Source organism: Scyliorhinus canicula, chromosome 8 (genome assembly GCF_902713615.1).
Source record: "Scyliorhinus canicula chromosome 8, sScyCan1.1, whole genome shotgun sequence".
NCBI classification, from domain to species: domain Eukaryota; kingdom Metazoa; phylum Chordata; class Chondrichthyes; order Carcharhiniformes; family Scyliorhinidae; genus Scyliorhinus; species Scyliorhinus canicula.
The window spans coordinates 139002808-139022014 of NC_052153.1; the positions used below are offsets into that span (position 1 = coordinate 139002808).

General features: G+C 45.7%; 1 protein-coding gene across 15 annotated transcripts in view; it reads left to right on the plus strand.

Annotated features, from left to right (window-relative positions):
• Nucleotides 1-19207, plus strand: part of mef2cb (myocyte enhancer factor 2cb) — a 302736-nt gene that overhangs the window by 235072 nt on the left and 48457 nt on the right. For all 15 annotated transcript variants that reach the window (XM_038805302.1, XM_038805303.1, XM_038805315.1 and 12 more), the window contains 2 exons: nt 2142-2328; nt 15955-16005. In XM_038805302.1, the coding sequence (XP_038661230.1) occupies nt 2142-2328; nt 15955-16005 (238 nt within the window). The remainder of the gene's footprint in view (nt 1-2141; nt 2329-15954; nt 16006-19207) is intronic.

The window sequence follows — 19207 nt, forward strand, 5'->3', positions numbered from 1 at the left end:
GGTGACTAGGGGCTTTTCACAGTAACTTCATTGAAGTCTATTCATGACAATAAGCGATTTTCATTTCATTTCAAGTTCATAACATGTTTTTTTCCTTCCATTAATAACAAACCTGTGAAATTCAAATGTCTTTGCTTCATATTTGGTCAGTATCTGCAGTGCTAATCCAGTTCCAGTGCTCATGCTTAACGCATTCCTTGATGAAATAAGTATGCCACTTGCTTCCACCACTCTTCTTGCTTCACATACAACCATTTAGATAGATACTGAAATTTTCAATCTATATAGCGTCCTCGTTGTCCGAAGGTTACTAATCATATCTCGTGGCATGATATCACAATGGGACTAGGCGAGGCAGCAGGGCACTAGAACTACCAAATTCTACATCACAATCTAGGCATCTAATAACAGAGATAACTGACCCTAAACTTCTCTGTACCTTCTCTAAAGCCTTCACATGCTTTCTAAAGTGTGGTGGCCAGTTCAACCTGGGCTTTATAAAGGTGCAACATTACTTCCCTGCTTTTGTATTCTATGCCTCTGTTTATCGAGCCCAGAATGCCAAATGCCTTTTGCAAACTGCTGTGTCACCTTTAATGATTTCTACACATGTAGCCCCAGGTCCCTCTGTTCCTGCATCCACTTTAGAGTGTTGCCCTTTGATTTATATTGTCTCTCCTCATTCTTCCTACCAAGATGTATCACTCCCCTCCTCAACATAAATTTCACCTGCCACATGACTGCCCATTTCACTAGCCTTTCTTTGCTTTCTTGAAGTCTATCACTATTCTCCTCATGCTTCACAATATTCCTAAACTTTCTGCAAATTCTGAAAGTTATTCCTGTACACCCAAGTCTCAGACATCAATATATATCAAGAAAGGCAGCTGTCCTAGTACTGACCGCAGCGGTACCCAAATGTCCAGTCCAGAAAACAACCTTCGCCACCACGTTCTGCTTCCTTTCACTCAACTAATGTTGTATTCATGCTGCCTCTACCCCTTATATTCCGTGGACATAATTCAGCGTCGCTGACAAACCTGTTATGTGGCACTTCCGCAAAATCCTTTTGGAAATCCATGTACATTACATAAACCATACTCTTTGTTAAACATTCCCCTCACTCCAATGCTGGTGCTCCATGGCTATGGTAAATACCATCTACAAATTACATTGTAGGAACTTGCAAAGGGTTCATCGACATCATCTGCCTCCTCCATGTCCAAGGAAGCCAAAGTAGCAAATGCCTGGGACACCACCCCCTCCAATGTTCCCTCCAAATCACCCACCACGCTGACTTGGAAATATATTGCTGTTTCTTCATGAATGCTGCACCAAAATCCTGGACGTCCCTCCATAATAGTACTGTATGAATTAACTTCGCAAATGTACTGCAGCAGTCAAGAATTGGACTCACTACCACCTTCTGAAGGGCCTTTCAGGATAAACAATAAATGCTGACCTTGTCAACAATTCTCCTATCCCATGAATGAGTAAAAAAATTATTACTTTTAATTTTCTTACCTCATAACAAAATGAGAATGATTAATAATACTGAATTAGTGGGCAGCACGGTGGCGCAGTGGGTTAGCCTTGCTGCCTCATGGCACCGAGGTCCCAGGTTCGATCCCAGCTCTGGGTCACTGTCCATGTGGAGTTTGCACATTCTCCCTGTGTTTGCATGGGCTTCGCCCCCACAACCCAAAAGATGTGCAGGCTAGGTGGATTGGCCATGCTAAATTGCCCCTTAATTGGAAAATTTAATTGGGTACTCTAACTTTTAAAAAAATTATAATACAGAAGTTACTTTTCTTTGAGAAGTTCATTCCAGTTGTTCAGCTACTTTGACTAGTTTTGCTTGTTTAAAATGTTCTAACACTTTTGAAATCATCTTATGACAGTTACGTAATACATTTCCATTGATGCTTTCCTATTGTTGGGATAAAATTGCTTTCCAATCTGTACAAAATGTATTTAAAATTATTAAAACAGTGGAAAACAAAATCTAGTCACTGAAGTGTTCTGCAAGGTCAAATCATCACTGCACTGATATGAGCTCAAAACAAAATTCAGCCTTATTTCTTTAACATTGACTATGCCTTCCTATTTTGGTATTTTTTCTGCTCTTTCCTATTGTATAGGCTGTTCCACCGCCTAACTTTGAGATGCCAGTTTCTATCCCAGTGTCCAACCAAAACAGCCTGGTATACAGTAGCCCAGGCAGCTCACTGGGCAATCACAACCTAATGCCACTGGGTCATCCTTCTCTGCAGAGGAACAGCATGTCTCCTGGAGTAACACAACGGCCACCAAGTGCAGGAAACACAGGTCAGATTCAATAAACTTCCATGTTGAGTAATTGCCATGTGAACGCAAGGTCTGTGGTATTTGAAGTTCCAAGTATGTTGCTTTTATTTATAGGGGCTTTTATTTATATATATATATATTATTGTATTATTATTTACTTGGCACATCGAATATAGTTGACATTTCTTCTTCGATACAAAGGAGCATTGAATACCCTCCCTTTTTTACTCTAATTATAAAGGATAGCAAAGAGAATTTACTGAGACCTATATGATTATATTTAAGGTCCTTCACAACCAAGCTTTGAGGGATTTCCTTTGTTGAGAAACCTAGGTGAAAGGCCAAGGCTCATGACACAGAACATCACAAGTTTAAAAGATAAATGATGAAACAAAAGTAAAAGTACTGGAACCACTCAGCATCAAGTTCAGATTTTAGGCTTGCACCCTTCATCTGAACTGGAATATATTTCCGATGAATAGAATTTGAAAAGTGAGTGAACTTGGGAAAACACATGGCAAAGGTGAAAAAAGAAATAGAATTACTTGGAATGTGCTTTAATAGTTAAATGACAGTGATATAAGCAAGAGATTACCGGAAACGCAATGAAACAAATCAAGAAACAAGATACACATGGTGCGATTCTAACGCCTCTGTTATACATGGCGCACCTCACACTAATCCCAGAGAATAGAGGGGGAGCCGCTAAACGGGTTCCACTCTGGGCACTCAAAGATGCGGGATATTCCTGGCCTATGGTGCCGGATGCAATCTGATTCACTGCCTCGCTAGGATGGCAGCGCCGGGAGGCTCTGATGCCTGGGTGGTCGAGGAAAGGGCACTTCCCTGGCACACTGGCATTCCGGCAGTGTCACCGTGGCAATGCCAGGTAGATACCAGTTGGCACTACCATGGGGTAATGCCATTGTACCACGAGGCACTGCTTGATAGGGGTCATGGCCATGAAAAGGAGGGAGAATTGAAGGGAGGATAAAAGGATCAACGACCTCATAACGGGATATTGCTCACTTGGGGGTTAGGAGGAGGAAGAGAGAGGTGGGGCTGAGGTGACGTGGACATTTATTGATGGGGGGGGGGGAGATTGCCTCTACGGCATCAAGGGTTGGGGGTGTTGCCCATATCTGTGGAGGGGATGTGCGCAATGTCTATGAGTAAGGTTGTGGGGGGCATTCATCTTTGAGATTGAGGCCCGGGAGGGCTGATTGATGCACCATCAATAACACATGATGAGTGATGAACGTGACTGAGGCTTTAATACACTAAACAGCAAGCCTCCTGCCTCTGGACCTGAACTGGGTCCGGAGGTGGAGACTTGCCACGTTTATACAGAAGCCCGAGGGGAGGAGCCACAGGCGGAGCCAGCCTGGACAAGCCCAGGCATGCACAATACAGTACAATACATATCATGCAATAACGTGATTTACCGCAATCATCCCCTGTTTAAAAAAAAGAGTCCGGCGGGAGTGAAGTGGTCTTAAAGGTCAAGTCTGTCGGGGGCCTTGAACTTACGCCGTGATTGCCTCAGTCCCGGATGTGGTGTGGGCACCGGTGTTGAGACCTACGTGTCCGGGAGCATGGTGTCTTCTTCTTCACCCAGATGTTGAACGGCGAAGGGTGGGGGGTGGGGAGTGGGGGGGAGGGTGTTTGGGCGGAGGTGGTGGTGCTTGTCATCGGTGGGCCTGCGGGTGTCAGTTTGTGAGCGAGGTGGGTGGAGGTGGGGGAAGACGGTGTAGATGGACGAGCCTTGTCCGCAAAGTTGGGGACCCACTGGGCATAGAAAGAGAAGAACCCTAGGCATCTCTTCAGGTCCTTGGGGCAGTGGGGGAGGGGGAGTTCCAGGAGGGGGGCGCATGCGGTCGGGGTCGGGCCCTAGGACTCCGTGTTCCACGACATAGCCGAGGATGGCCAGGCGGGTTGTGCGGAAGACACACTATTATAAGTTAGGTTCAGGAGTTTAGCGGTGTGGAGGAAGCGCCGGAGGTTCTCGTCATGGTCCTGCTGGTCATGGCCGCAGATGGTGACGTTGTCTAGGTACGGGAACATGGCCCGCAGCCTGTACTGGTTAACCATTCGGTCCATTTCCCTTTGGAAGACCGAGACCCCGTTGGTGACGCCGAAGGGAACACTGAGGAAGTGATAGAGGCGGCCATCTGCCTCGAAGGCAGTGTATTGCCGGTCCTCTGGGCGGATAGGGAGCTGGTGGTTCACAGACCTCAAGTCAACTGTAGAGAAGACCCTATACTGGGCAATCTGATTGACCATGTCAGATATGCGGGGGAAGGGGTACGCACCGAGCTGCGTGTACCGGTTGATGGTCTGGCTATAATCGATGACCATCCGGTGCTTCTCCCCAGTCTTGACGACCACCGTTTGGGCTCTCCAGGGGCTGTTACTAGCGTCAATGATCCCCTCTCGCAGGAGTCTCTGGACATCTGACCTGATAAAGGCCCTGTCCTGGGCACTGTACCATCTGCTTCTGGTAGCGACGGACTTACAGTACGGGGTGAGGTTTGCGAAGAGGGAGGGTGGGGCGACCTGAAGGGTCGCGAGGCTACAGTCGGTGAGGCGGGGCGGCAGGGGTCCGTTGAACTTTAAGGTAAGGCTCTGGAGATGGCACGAGAAGTTGAGCCCCAGTTTGGGTCCAGAGGCAAGAGGCTTGCTGTTGAGTGTATTAAATTGATACACCATCAATAACACACGACGAGTGATGAATGTGACTGAGGCTTTAATACACTAAACAGCAAGCCTCCTGCCTATGGATCCGAACTGGGTCCGGAGGCGGAGACTTGCCACTTTTATACAGAAGCCCAAGGGGAGGAGCCACAGGCGAAGCCAGCCTGGACAAGCCCAGGCATGCACAATACAATACAATACATATCATGCAATAACATGGTTTATCACACTGATGCTGGCAATTGTAGGAATGGTGGTATTTGCCGGTGAGGATGGGTGGGGGGGGTTCTGCAGTATTATTCGTAGATCAGGGCGCCGATCTAAGGATCTGGCCTTGCTGGCGTCTTTGGGTCCCGCACATCTCATTAAGGGCGCAAATCACCCCCAGCTCCAAATAAATTACCAAGTGCAGGAAGATTACTGCCAGAATAGTGCTGGAGCAGCTGACGTGATTCACATCAATTTACCAATTTTTGGGGAGAATTCTGCCCAAAAACAGAATCTAAGAGTGTGTGAACAGCTAAAAGATGGGAACAGATGGGTGAATGAATACAAGGATGAAAAACTGGTAGCAGGCTCCAGGAGCTTTGTTGAGCAGGCATGGTAAACATATGGCCCATGGGCAAGAGTCCAGCCCACCAAGTGTTTCCATCCGGCCCACCAACCAGTGTTCAAAATACTTGTAAGTGTAAGAGTGAAGGATTCTGTAAGGAGCTGCTTCTTCAGCACGATGGCGCAGTGGGTTAGCCCTGCTGCCTCACGGCGCCGAGGTCCCAGGTTCGATCCCGGCTCTGGGTCACTGTCTGTGTGGAGTTTGCACATTCTCCCTGTGTTTGCGTGGGTTTCACCCCCACAACCCAAACGATGTGCAGGCAAGGTGGATTGGCCACGCTAAATTGCCCCTTAATTGGAAAAAATGAATTGGGTACTCTAAGTTTAGGGCAGCACGGTAGCATAAGTGGATAGCACTGTGGTTTCACAGCGCCAGGGTCCCAGGTTCGATTCCCTGCTGGGTCACTGTCTGTGCGGAGGCTGCACGTTCTCCCCTGTTTGCGTGGGTTTCCTCCGGGTGCTCCGGTTTCCTCACAGTCCAAAGACGAGCAGGTTAGGTGGATTGGCCATGATAAAGTGCCCTTAGTGGCCGGAATGTTTAGGAGGGGTCATTGGGTTATTAGGATAGGGTAGAAGTGAGGGCTTAAGTGGGTCGGTGCAGACTCGATGGGCTGAATGGCCACTCGGCACTGTATGTTCTATGTTCAGCCACAGCCAGTTTCTTTCCTGTGTTTACTGCTGATTGGCTGACACGTTCGCAGCAAATGCGGGAAAGAAACTGCCTGCGATTGGTGGAACAGCGAGCAGTGGAAGATTATGTGGTGGTATTCAACCTGAGACCTGAGGGTCAGACAGCAGGCAGCAATGGTGAGTCAGGAGGGAGTGTGGAAAACTAGGGGCGGGATTCTCCCCTACCCGGCGGGGTGGGGGGTTCCAGCGCCGAGGAGTGGCGTGAACCACTCCGGCATCAGGCCGCCCCAAAGGTGCAGATTCCTCCGCACCTTCAGGGGCTAGGCCGGCGGCGGAGTGGTTTGCGATGCACCGGCTGGCGGAGAGGGGCTTGGCGCCACGCCAACTGGTGCCGAAGGGCCTCCGCCAGCCGGCGCGAGTTGGCGCATGCGTGGGAGCGCCAGCGTGTGCTGCCGTCATCCCAGCGCATTCGCAGAGCGGTTCGTCTCCGCACCGGCCATGGCGGACCGCTACAGCCGCCGGTGCGGAGAAATAGAGTGCCCCCACAGCACAGGCCCGCCCGCGGATTGGTGGGCCCTGATCGCGGGTCAGGCCACCGTGGGGGCATCTCCCGGGGCCAGACCCTGGAGGCCGCCCGCGCAGCCAGGTCCGCTGGCAAATACCTGGTTTAACATACGCCTGGCGGGACTGGCCGAACACGGGCGGCCACTCGGCCCATCGCAGGCTGGAAAATTGCCGGGGGTCCGTTGCTAGCAGCCGCCGACCAGCGTGGCGCGATACCCGACCCCGCCAAATCCCCGGCGCCGGAAAATTCAGCAGCCGGCGGGGGCAGGATTCACGCCGCCCCTGTCGTTCTCCGACCCGGTGGGGGGTCGGAGAATCCGCCCCATGGCTCAGGACACTGAAGTGAGGGTCAGCCTGACAGTGATTGGCGAAGGCTGTGAGGGAGTGTTTGTCTGCCGGGTGGGATTGGGAAGAAACTGCCGGGAATTAATTGAAACTGATCACTAAATGCTCTGACAAATCCCGGATTATTCTGTCAACTTCCTATAAACAGCAAGCACTGAATTGAAATTGAGAGTTTCATAAATTTGAAACTGGAAATTTGTAAATTTGTTTCCAAATTGCGGCTGTGTTTCTCTTTTTTGTTTGTGTCAGATTTGCATACAAGTTGCACCTTTCCTTTGCAGTCAAAAAGCTCTGTGGGACTGCGCCTTGAATCACCAGGTTGGAGCACTGACTCTCTGCGAGGAGCTTTGGTTCTGCTCCCTATTTCCTCACAGAAAGTACACACGCAGAAATGCAAACCATGGTTCAACCCTTCAGTTGCTTAATTCTCATTCATGGTCACTGACCATCAATCTGGCCTGTCAGGTATAGGTCAATAATCTTAATAAATAGGCCGTAAAGGCGCACTGTAGCCTGTTAGTTCAAGTGCTGTACTTGGCAACAGACCGCAGGGCATTCCACTGTATATGGGCATGTTGCGGCGGGAGCTTTGTTCCACTTTCAAAGCTCTTAAACAATTAATGTACCAATGCAGTTGGATTCAATTCTAGTGTTAGGTTTGTCTGGATTTTAGAGCAGGAGAGAAATAGGTAAACCAAGAAAAATAAAGAACTTGCATGACAGCGCCTTTCACCATCATATGACTAACTTGTACAAGTCCCTTTCACCCATCACCCTATGCCCACTGACCTACATTTTTGGTCCATCCTTAAACACACTGGCAGATCCCTAGAAAATTAAGTAAAGATTAAGGAACACTCAGCTGTGTTTTTAAAAGTCTGTTGATTGTAGAACCAAATAAAAACAGCCAAACTCATAAGATGCAATACTAACATTTATACAGTCACTTATCAAGCCTGTGACAAGCAACCTGAGGTACTCTTCACATGCAATGGGATGCTGTGTTGTAGTCTTTGTTCTTCTGTAGGTGAGCATAGCTTCCGTTTTGCACATATCTATATTTCACAAATGCCAATGAGCTGAATGACTAGTTAATCAGTTTTTTTGAGGTGTTGGTCAGGATACTGAGAGAACCTTCCAGCTTTTTGAATGTTTCCATGGATTCTTTCAACTTGAACAACTGGAACAAGCAGGTAGAATTGTGGCTTAATCTTTTGTGATGGTCTTGATAGTCGAAACAAAGACATGCTTTTTTAATTTCTCTGATTCGTTTTGATTCACTTGACCACATAACACATATTTTTGCACATATTAACATGCACTTTTGAAGGAGGGATCATTTTAATCATCAATAGAGTGCAAAATTGGGAGGGGTGTAAAATAGGCAGCTGATACGATGTGTGACTTTCCCAATGGGTGGGTCAGTCACAAGAATCTTGGGTGCAATTTGATGGAAATGAAACAGAGTCCCTTGTCAGGCGCGTTTAGCCATGTTTTTCCCAGTGCTGATAGCACTGAGAATGACCCTGCTATTAAACGGGATTCTACTTCATTTCTGGGCCTTGACAAGGAACGCTCCGTCAAGGCCGCACTTAGTCCCATTTTGTGCACTAATAAGCTCTGCTCGCCACTGCAGCAAAAGATCGGGGCGTTATTTTTAAATGGCACCCGATCTCTAGACCCTCCCCTACCAGGACCTTTGGACCCCCCCCCCAATGTCCAGCTCACCAATAAAGGTCATTGAGGCCCCTGCATCTCACCACAGAGCACCCCCAGGCCCGATCCCCAGCTCGGGTAAGATACCACCTGGGCACTTTGGCAATATCAGCCTGGCGTCCCCCTGCCCCTGCCAGTGGCACCTAGACACCTGGCACTGACAGGTTACTTGGATGCTATCAGGGGTGCCAGGGTACACTCTGTCGAGGGCCCAACAATCCAGGTACCCCCTAGTGTTTGAGAGAACCCCGCAAGTGCCGATATGCCTGGTCCGTGTTTGAAAACTAGTGCTAAATGGTGCTTGCTTAGGGCTTTGAGGCAAGCCATTCGATCCCAGGCACTGGGTAGATTCGACGTAGGTGAGACTAACTGCTCACTTGAATCAGGATCCAGATCGGGACGCTTCACAATATCTCGTTAGATCTCACAAGGCGTAAAGTAGCTGGTAAACCGGGTCCTGGGTCGGTTGCGCCAAGGCCGATAGATCAAGCCCCTTATTTTATTTCTCACAAGAAGTAGTGACACTGGATGAACTACTGGATTAGTACTTGAAAACAATGGAGATGTGAGTAACTGATAACCTACTCTGCCCAAAGAAGCAAACCATTGTGCTATTTATTTGTCTTCACATGCTTCTGTTGTTTATTAGTGGACACGTGTTACATAAACTGTTCTGCTGCCCTCTAGTGCTCTCATATTCAATGGGGAAATCTGTTCTTGTTACTCCCTATCTATCCAGAGCATCATCCCCGGGGAGATTGGCATGTTATTATAATCTCTGACATTGAAATTTTAATCTCTGCACTGTTCTGTTGTTCGTGTAGAAATAATTATTTTTAAATTTTTATTTATGAAGATTGTAAATTTCAATTGAGTTACCAGCGCTCATAGCCCTCTCAAAGCCTTACAAAAGTATATCAGTTATTATGTATTAGAGAATGTTGTGAGGTTAATAAGTGCAAGATAGTGACCATTTAACTGTAAAGGTTATTACATTTTGATATTTGCTTGGATCATTGTCCAACTTGCATATCATAAACTAGCTAATATCAAAAAAAGATTTCCTCCGTGCACTCTGTGTTGCAAAACTATAAGTCCTTTTTAATTGGAACAGGCTTATGACTATTTCACATAATACACGAGCAAAATCTTCACAATGTTGATGGTGGCAGCCTTCTGCCTTTCACGGTGATGGTTTGTGCCCTGGTGCTCAACTGTGATAAACACCACCTAGTTTCCTACCGTTTCCTCCCACAGTCCAAAGATGCGCACGTTAGGTGGATTGGCCATGCTAAATTTTTCAAAGATTAGGTGGGGTTACAGGGATTGCGCGAGGGAGGGGGCCTGGTTAAGGGTCAGTGCAGACTCGATGGGCAAAAAGGCCTCTTTCTGCACTGCAGGGATTCTATGGTGCTAGTGTGGCTGAGGTGCCCCACTACAGCATTAGGGCCGGAGATGGTGAACGATTTGTTGGCCTCTCTTTTCTCTGGGCCTCTTCCCAGTTGGTTGAACTTTTCATTTCTGCCAGCCTTTTCCAATGCCCTGCCAGAGTCGACCTCCAGAGCTCATGTCCCGGTTGTCAATGTCCGGAATCCTCATATCTCATTTGCAGATGTCCTTGTAGCAGAGATATGGATGTACAGGAGGTTGTGACCCAGTGACCAGTTCACCATTCCAGAAGGTCTTTTGGTATACAGCCATCATCCATCCGATGAATGTTGCCGAGCCAGAGCAGATATCATAGGCTTAGTAATAAATGTACGCTGATAGAATAAACATGCTCGAGGACCTCAGAGTTTGTCACCAAGTTCTGCCAAGGGATGTCGAGTACATCTGAGACTGCGAAGGTGGAAATGATTCAGCCTGTTATCCTGTCTATCATATGTTGTCCAGATCTCACCACTGTAGAGGACAGTAATGAGGGCACTAGACTTGATGGACTCATAATTTGGTGTCCTTAGTTAGGTTGTTGTTCCTCAACACTCTTTTACTCAGTTTGGACATGACAGCTACCATTTACCAGAAACTGAACTGGACCAGCCATATAAATACTGTGACTACAAGAACAGGTCAAGGCTGGGAATTCTGAGGCAAGAAACTCATGTCCTGATGCCCCAAAGCCTGTCCACCATCCACGAGGCACAAGTCAGGAATGTGATGGCATACTCGCCTCTTGTCCGGATGACAACACTCAAGATCATTGACACCATCCAGGATGAATCATTTTGCTTGACCGGCACCCCATCCACCACCACATACATTCACTCCCTCCTTTAAAAAAAGGGCAATGTGGGCAAATATTTTTCCCATGATGCTCAGCAGGGAGTTTCTTCCATAGTTGTTGTAATCGCTGCAGTTGCCCTTGTACTTGTACAGATCACAATCTTCCCATTGTGCATATTCTGGGGCACTGCCCCTGTACTCCATTTGAGTTCAGGTGTATAGCATTAGCAGCTGGAGCTTTGCCCAAGGCAAGTGGGTCAATGGCTTTGCTAAGCTTCTTCACAATGTGTTCTATATCCAGCTATGCCAAGACAAGGCAGGCTTCCTATGGTGTCTAGAACCTCCTTGGTGACAGTGTTCCATCCAAGTACAATTCAAGGTAGTGTTCCACCCATGTTTCCAACTGTTTGTTGCAGTCGGTGAGGATCTCCCGTGCCTTTGTTTTCAATTGAACCATTTTCTTTGCTGATGGACGTGTTGCCTTTTGATCCGTTCATACACGTTCCTGACATTCCCTGTGTTGAATGATATCTGGATGTTCTGTCAAAACTAAAACAAGTAATCATTGGTGCACCACCTATCAACCTGTCGGACTTTACTTCAAACAGCTCTTAGTGCATTCCGAGGTTTCTTGTTCAGGTCTCCTCTCTTATCATTGATGAGCGTGGACCGTGGCTTCAATGACAGGTTTCATCACAATGACATTGACCTCAAGCCGGTCAGCATTTTTCTACTCTTGCTTCCCATACATTGAGAGTCCATATTGCAGATAGTGGACGCAATCCAATGCCACGTTGTGCCATAAAAGCAGCTCGCTGCGGCACAGCGTGGCCGATTAAAACCGGGAGACCCTACACCAGGATCTATCCAGCTCACAATGCCTCGCTAGATCTAAATGTAAAGACCAGGGAATGATCTGTACCACTGTGTGGTAGCTGTGTGTTTTGAGAATGTTGTTCAGAGAGTCACGTCTGTTGATGATCAGATCCAGCTAGTGCCAATGCCCTGATCTTGGATTTCTCCAGGACACCTTGTGGCATTATTTTGAAATAAGTCGTTAGTTGCTCGTAACTTGTGTCAGCAACAAAGCTCAAGTAGTCTCTGTCTTTTCTCATTTATCTTTCCCAGGCCATGATGTCTGAGCACAGTAAGAAGTCTTACAACACCAGGTTAAAGTCCAACAGGTTTGTTTCAAACACGAGCTTTCGGAGCACGGCTCCTTCTTCAGCCATGTCACCTGAAGAAGGAGCCGTGCTCCGAAAGCTCGTGTTTGAAACAAACCTGTTGGACTTTAACCTGGTGTTGTAAGACTTCTTACTGTGCTCACCCCAGTCCAACGCCGGCATCTCCACATCATGATGTCTGAGGAAGGAGGGTCAAGCCTCATGGTTTACGCCCACTCCTGTTTTCAAATCCTCCAGTAGGTAAAGGTGTTCTGACTTCTGATAGCATTAAGTTGCGATGTACATACCGCCCATTGTGGGTGTGATCACCTTTTGGCAAATCTGCATATTAGTTAGTCTCACTCTAATGTAGAGATTCCTGAGGTACCTTTGGGATTCATCCCCTTCACCTTGGAGACATTGGTTTAACACTGGTCCCCGCAAATGGGAAACAGATGTAACAGCACCCATAGGGGTCTCCCAGGGGATCGCAGGCTCTGACTTGCTGGCACTTCCAAGGTGCCAGGATGGCTCAGCCAGAATGCCCAGCTGCATGCCCTTTGGGCAGAGTGGTGCCCTGGCTCTACTGGTGCCAGCTGGGCATTCTGGCTGTACCATCCTGGCACCTTGGAAGTGCCAGCATGCACCATGGCAGTGCCACCTGGTATTCTTTTGCATGCACGATTGTGCCAGTGGTGCCCTGCATACATGTTGTGGGGGGCCAGAGACCCTCCCATAATGCGTGTGGGCCAGGAGGAGGTCGGGGATTGCTTTGGGGGCCTTAGAGATCGGGATGCCATTTTAAAATGGCTTTGCTAAGCTTCTTCACAATGTGTTCTATATCCAGCTATGCCAGGACAAGGCAGGCTTCCTATGGTGTCTAGAACCTCCTTGGTGACAGTGTTCTATCCAAGTACAATTCAATCTAGTGTTCCACCCATGTTTCCAACTGTTTGTTGCAGTCGGTGAGGCTCTCCCGTGCCTTTGTTTTCAATGGAGCCAGTATCCCAACTTCTCGCTACCCTGGTGAGTTCTGGCGGAGCAGAGATTCCTAGTGTTCAGAAGGGGTCTATGTGCGGCCTCGGCCACACAGTCCCCATTGCGGCCCCCTGTACAACGCGAATCATGTTGAATAGCCATGTGTTTCTGGGCATTGCAAGCGCCGGGAAACACGCTGCCAAACGTGTTCACTATGAGACTTTGTTCCCATTTTGTTGAATGAGGCTCAGTATCTCAAAATATGGTCCATTTCATTTCTGCAATCTCTTTGGGAATTCCAGAGAGCACCTATCCAATGGAGTGGAAGATCTATCCATTGTTTCGTGGCAGGCAGTATGGCTGACGTTGATATGAGGATGGCACTTCAGCTTTGAATTAAATAAGTGTTGCATTCTAACCCTGGTGCAGACCAGAGAATGATGTGTACCACTGTGTGTGGTAGCTGTGTGTTTTGAGAATGTTGTTCAGAGAGTCACATCTGTTGATGATCAGATCCAGCTAGTGCCAATGCCCTAATCTTGGATGTCTCCAGGACACCTTGTGGCATTATTTTGAAATGAGTCGTTAGTTGCTCGTAATTTGTGGCAGCAACAAAGCTCAAGTAGTCTCTGTCTTTTCTCATTATCTTTCCCAGGCCATGGTGTCTGAGGAAGGAGGGTCAAGCCTCAATGGTTTACGCCCTGTCCTATTTTCTAATCCTCCAGTAGGTAAAGGTGTTCTGACTTCTGCTGATAGCATCAAGTTCTTCATTGAACTGACCTTGTGCCTCTGTAGTGGAGCACAGTGTTGGAGCATAGATAATGGGGAGGTGGTGGCATAGTGGTATTGTCACGGGACTGGTAGACCAGAGACCCAGAGTAATGCTCTGGGGACCCAGATTCAAATCCTGCCACTGCAGACGGTGAAATTTGAATTCAATAAAAACCTGGACCATGAAACCATTGTCGATTGTTGTAAAAACCCATCTGGTTCACTAATGTCCTTTCGGGAAGGAAATCTGTCGTCCTTACCTGGTCTGGCCTACATGTGACTCCAGACCCACAGCATTGTGGTTGACTCTTAACTTCCCCCTCAAGGGCAATTAGAGATGGGCAATAAGTGCTGGCACAGCCTGTGATGCCGACGTCCCATGAACTAATAAAAGAAACTCATGAGGTAAAATCCCCCCCCCCCAAGTTTGAGTTGAAAGGCAGATGGAGAGAACACGTTCTGAATCATTTGTAATTGAGATCAGTGAGTACCTTACGGCACAGCCTACACCTCTGAACTCTTCCCCTCCCAGATGAATGTTTTTCTTTCAGTGGCACACTCTTAGTGAGCTCGGCCTCTTGCAGGGAAGCTATGTCAATGTTCAACCTACCACGTTCCATGTCAGTTAGAATCATAGAATTTACAGTACAGAAGGAGGCCATTCGGGCCATCGAGTCTGCACTGGACCTTGGAAGGAGCACCCCACTTAAGCCCACGCTTCCACCCTATCCCCGTAACCCCACGCAACCTTTTCTCTGGACACTAAGGGCAATTTATCATGGCCAATCCACCTAACCTGCACATCTTTGGACTGAGGAAGGAAACTGGAGCATCAGGAGGAAACCCACGCAGGCATGGGGAGAACGGGCAGGCTCCGCATAGACAGTGACCCAAGCCAGGAATCAAACCTGGGACCCTGGAGCTGTGAAGCAACTGTGCTACCGTGCTGCTCCTTACAGCCATCATGTCAGCCACAGTCACAGCACATTATTAACCAGCAACAAGTCATCTGTAAGTCACCTGCACATGGTTCCAGCTTACCAATCAGAGTTGACACCTTCTTTATTTTTCTTTATTTCCTTTGTTTGCCTGGTGCAAAGGATTCCATCTATTTGTTGAGTAGAGATGCTAAGCTCCAAGCATCTATTGAAGCAGATGGACAATGGTGATCTTACTAGTTGGGGGCTGCCTAACTTAAGGTGGGTGGTGGCTGATGACCAGTAGGACACAATGACCCCCTCCCTCTATCAGGACAGTCCATAGTGCACCTATGTTCTATGGCAGCCGAGTTGGGCTCATCACTCATAACTGCTGTCTCCTGTGTTGCGTTAATACTCTGCAGAGAAACTGGAGTAACCTCGCCTGGGTGCAAGCCTGGGCAAAATTTATGGAGACCTTGGACTGCCCAAACATCAAGGTTACCCTCTTGATCTCTCTGACTGGAACCAAAGGAGTGTAGAATACTGCTTTTGAAACTGGCCTGGTTACAGGAATTTCTAGAAATATGACATGTATAGACATCGGTCTGCCTTTGGGGTCCACTTCAATTTTTCTGTTAGGGTTGACTTCCTTAGCTTTGAACCACTCCAGGGATATCCACAAGGCATTAGAGCTGCGGCCCCGCTTGCCGAAACTCCTCAGTGCATGGAGAGATCGGGACACCATTTTTAAATGGCATCACAATCATTTGTCTCTCTTTTTCACCTTGCTGTTAGCCAGTAGTGTAGGCTGAAAGCTAGACGCAAATTAACACACAAAAGCTGAAAGCATGCAAATTCTCTTTACCCACACACTAGATGCATCATATCAACATATTGATTCACATGTGCCATGTTAACTCTGACTATATATTATATGTGCTTTTCTACTCATAATTTATCGACTAGGTTTGCTAGGAAATATTTTTTCCTCTGTCATTGTTCCTAATCAAAATCTATGCTTTCAATTTTAGGTGGCCTCTTGGGTGGGGACCTAACAACAACTGGTGCAGGCACCAGTGCAGGTATGGCAACTATTTCATTGTCACACGTTTAATTAATCTGAAGTTGTGCCATTTTTATTTGTAGCAATTATGTTTTCAATGAAATGTGTGAAGTTAGAATTTGGCTTAGTCTATGCTTCAGAATACTGAGAGATCTGCAGCACAGTAGTACAGCATATCAGAACTCAAATGCACAAGGCTCAAGGTTTGAACTCAACTCTGCTGAGTTACTAATCTCAATAGTATTACTATTCTAAACTATTGAATGAAGCACTGTCCGAGAGTTGTCAATTATCACAAATTTCTAATGAGACTCATTTATTTGAACTGAAAAAAATGACCTCTTTTGATGTGTCTCACTCTGAAAAATGACTGTGTATATTCAAGTGAGTTTGTAATCTTTGTTTCAATTTTTAGCATAAATCTCACTGTCAGATATTGGAGCATTTGGGCATCTCTCCAAATAGAGGGTAGAAGGGTGTGAACGTTGGTAAGACAGCTGACCCTGGGCTATTTTCACATGTCTCCTTATAACTGGCTCAGGGCAGCATTGGCAAATTGCATATTTGTCATCTTGGCTACATTTGACACCTGTGCTGGAATGACCAGAAAGGAGAAAACGTCTGACGAAAAAAGTACAGAGTAAATACCTTTAGTACAATTAAAAGTTTAAAATATATAAATTTAATGAACAGTACAACTGTAGGATTTATATCTTTTTCCACAAAAAGAACTATGGGAAATTCACATTGTTGAGCTGCATTTGTGCCTGACTATAAACTATGGGTGGTGTTTTCTTGCCTTTATTACAAACGTTCACACATATTGTCTACAGCTCTGCATCATAGATTATAAAAAGAGCCATAGAAATGAATTATGAACACCAGCCAATGAAAACAATAGATTTACAAGAGTGTTTTGTTAACAAATATTGGCAGAACAAATAAGTTACATTTTTAGTTCATATTACATTTTTTTGGTTAGAAATGATAAAGGCCATGTCAACCTTTGACATTAGGCAATGCCTTTTTAGATTGAAGAGAATTATGATGCTACAAGGTATAGGTAAACTCTTGTTTTACACAAACACCAGCTGAAATTATAAATTGTTTAATGCATGTGGCATAAACTTACATGTTAAATGATCTTTCATGTATTGTTTCTCAATTGGAAAATAATAACCTTTTATTTAAAAATGTGGTCTTTATGGAAGTGGCAATATTTGGCTTAATATTTGAAAACTACATTTGTTGCCTGACGTGTCAAAGGGCACACAGAAAAGGGTGTGGGATGGAAGGACCCTCAGGGGGCTTCACTGTCGCTATGATGTCACTTTCAGAGAATGTAAGATTTTCAACCACTCTTGTGTCCACGGGTTTTCAGTAGGACACATGAAAAGTCGTCTTTGTTCTTCATATGTTTTTCAAACAGAAGATACTCTGTAGTTGTTATTACTTTGCTTTAAAATTGCATAACAAGTCACATGAAACGATCTTTTGAGCAACATTTTTGGACTCGGTCAAATGGAGAATTTGCTTGCTCCGATGAATGGAAAATCTAGAATCCATTTTGAATTTTATTTAAATTAGTATTTTATTGCTAATACCTACTGTATGTTGGCAGTCTGCATTGATGGAACCATTTCCTTTGGCAGAACACTATAGTTTGAATGCAGCCTTGGAAAGTATGCTCTCTTCAGTTGCTGGCATGTTATGTGCTAACTCTAATCTTGGTGCATTGATTTTAGAAAAGGAAAGCCTTATTCACAGCTCTCGTCAGCTTTCTATTTATAAAACCAGATAGCAATTTATTTGCCATATTAAAGTAAGCTCCACAAAAAGTAGGAGAATTTAAAGAAATTGATGAGTCATACATTTAAGAATAGGTGGACCGCGAAGAAGGAAATGTTATGAAGGTAGAATTTTTCATGTTCTTTGTTAACTTAACAGAAGATGTAATCCAATTTAAGCAAAACTGATAAATAACTGAAGTGAAATAGAGTATTATGTGGTTCAGCAGATTCTGCACTTTTTAAATTGTTTCCACGATCCGGAAAAAGCAATTATTTCTCTTCTTTCAAAATTATGGACTGAGTAGTACATGTTCGTGTGATGAACAAGATGTCAGTGAAGGTCACTATTATATCTTAGTAGTTGAATTTTACACTGGCAAGTTTCTAACTTGAGGTTATGTCTTGGAAGATTTTCATCTTTTGATTGGTTGGACAATGACCTCTCAGCTTGCAAAAGATTGGTCTATAATTCCTGTTTACATAGTACTTTTTAAAAGTTATAATGGTACCAATAATAAGACACTCTCAGCATCAGAACTTAGATTGAAGAAGTTCTTTACTTGATGGAAAACAAGAAGTATGGGAACATAGGTCGTAGGAGCAGCAGTCGGCCATTTGGCACTTCAAGCCTCCTCCACCATTCAATTTGATCATGGTTGATTTGGCTGTGGTTCCAATTCCACTTTCCTGGTCTGCCACCCACAATCCTTGACTTTCTTGTCTATCATAAATCTGTCAAACTCTGCCTTGTCTACGTTTAATGATTCAGGCTCCACCACTTTCTGGGGCAGAGAATTACAAGACACTCACCACCCTGTCTTGGAAATATGTCACCGTTCCTTCACTGTCATTGCGTCAAAATCCTGGAACTAAACCCCATGGACTGCAGCAACTCAAGAAGACAGCTCACCACCACCTTCTCAAGGACAGTTAGGGATAGGTAATAAATGCTGGTCTAGCTGGCAAAGCAAACATTCCTTGAATTATTAGAAAATGAAGGACCCTTTGAGAGAGGAAATGTTTTCTCACCTCTACATTAAAAGATAGACCTCTTATTCTTAAACTCTCCCTAGTTCTTACCTCCCCCACAGGATCTTACAAGTTTCAATAAGATCACTGCTCATTCTCCTAAACTCCAACCCAGCCTGTTCAAATTTCTTCACATAATCCCTTCATCCCAGGAATGAGTTGAGTGACCCCTCTATGAACTGCCTCTAATGCAATTATATAATTTTTCAAATCAGGAAACCAAAACTACACACAGTATCCTAGATTTGCTCTCACCAATGTCCAGTATAACTGCAGTAAAACGTCCATACTTGTATATTCCATTGCCCTTGTAAGAGATGAATCCTTCAACCACATCTGCAGATCACATACTTTTCATCACTGTTGCTAATAAAGACATGATTTGAAAAATTATTTTAATGT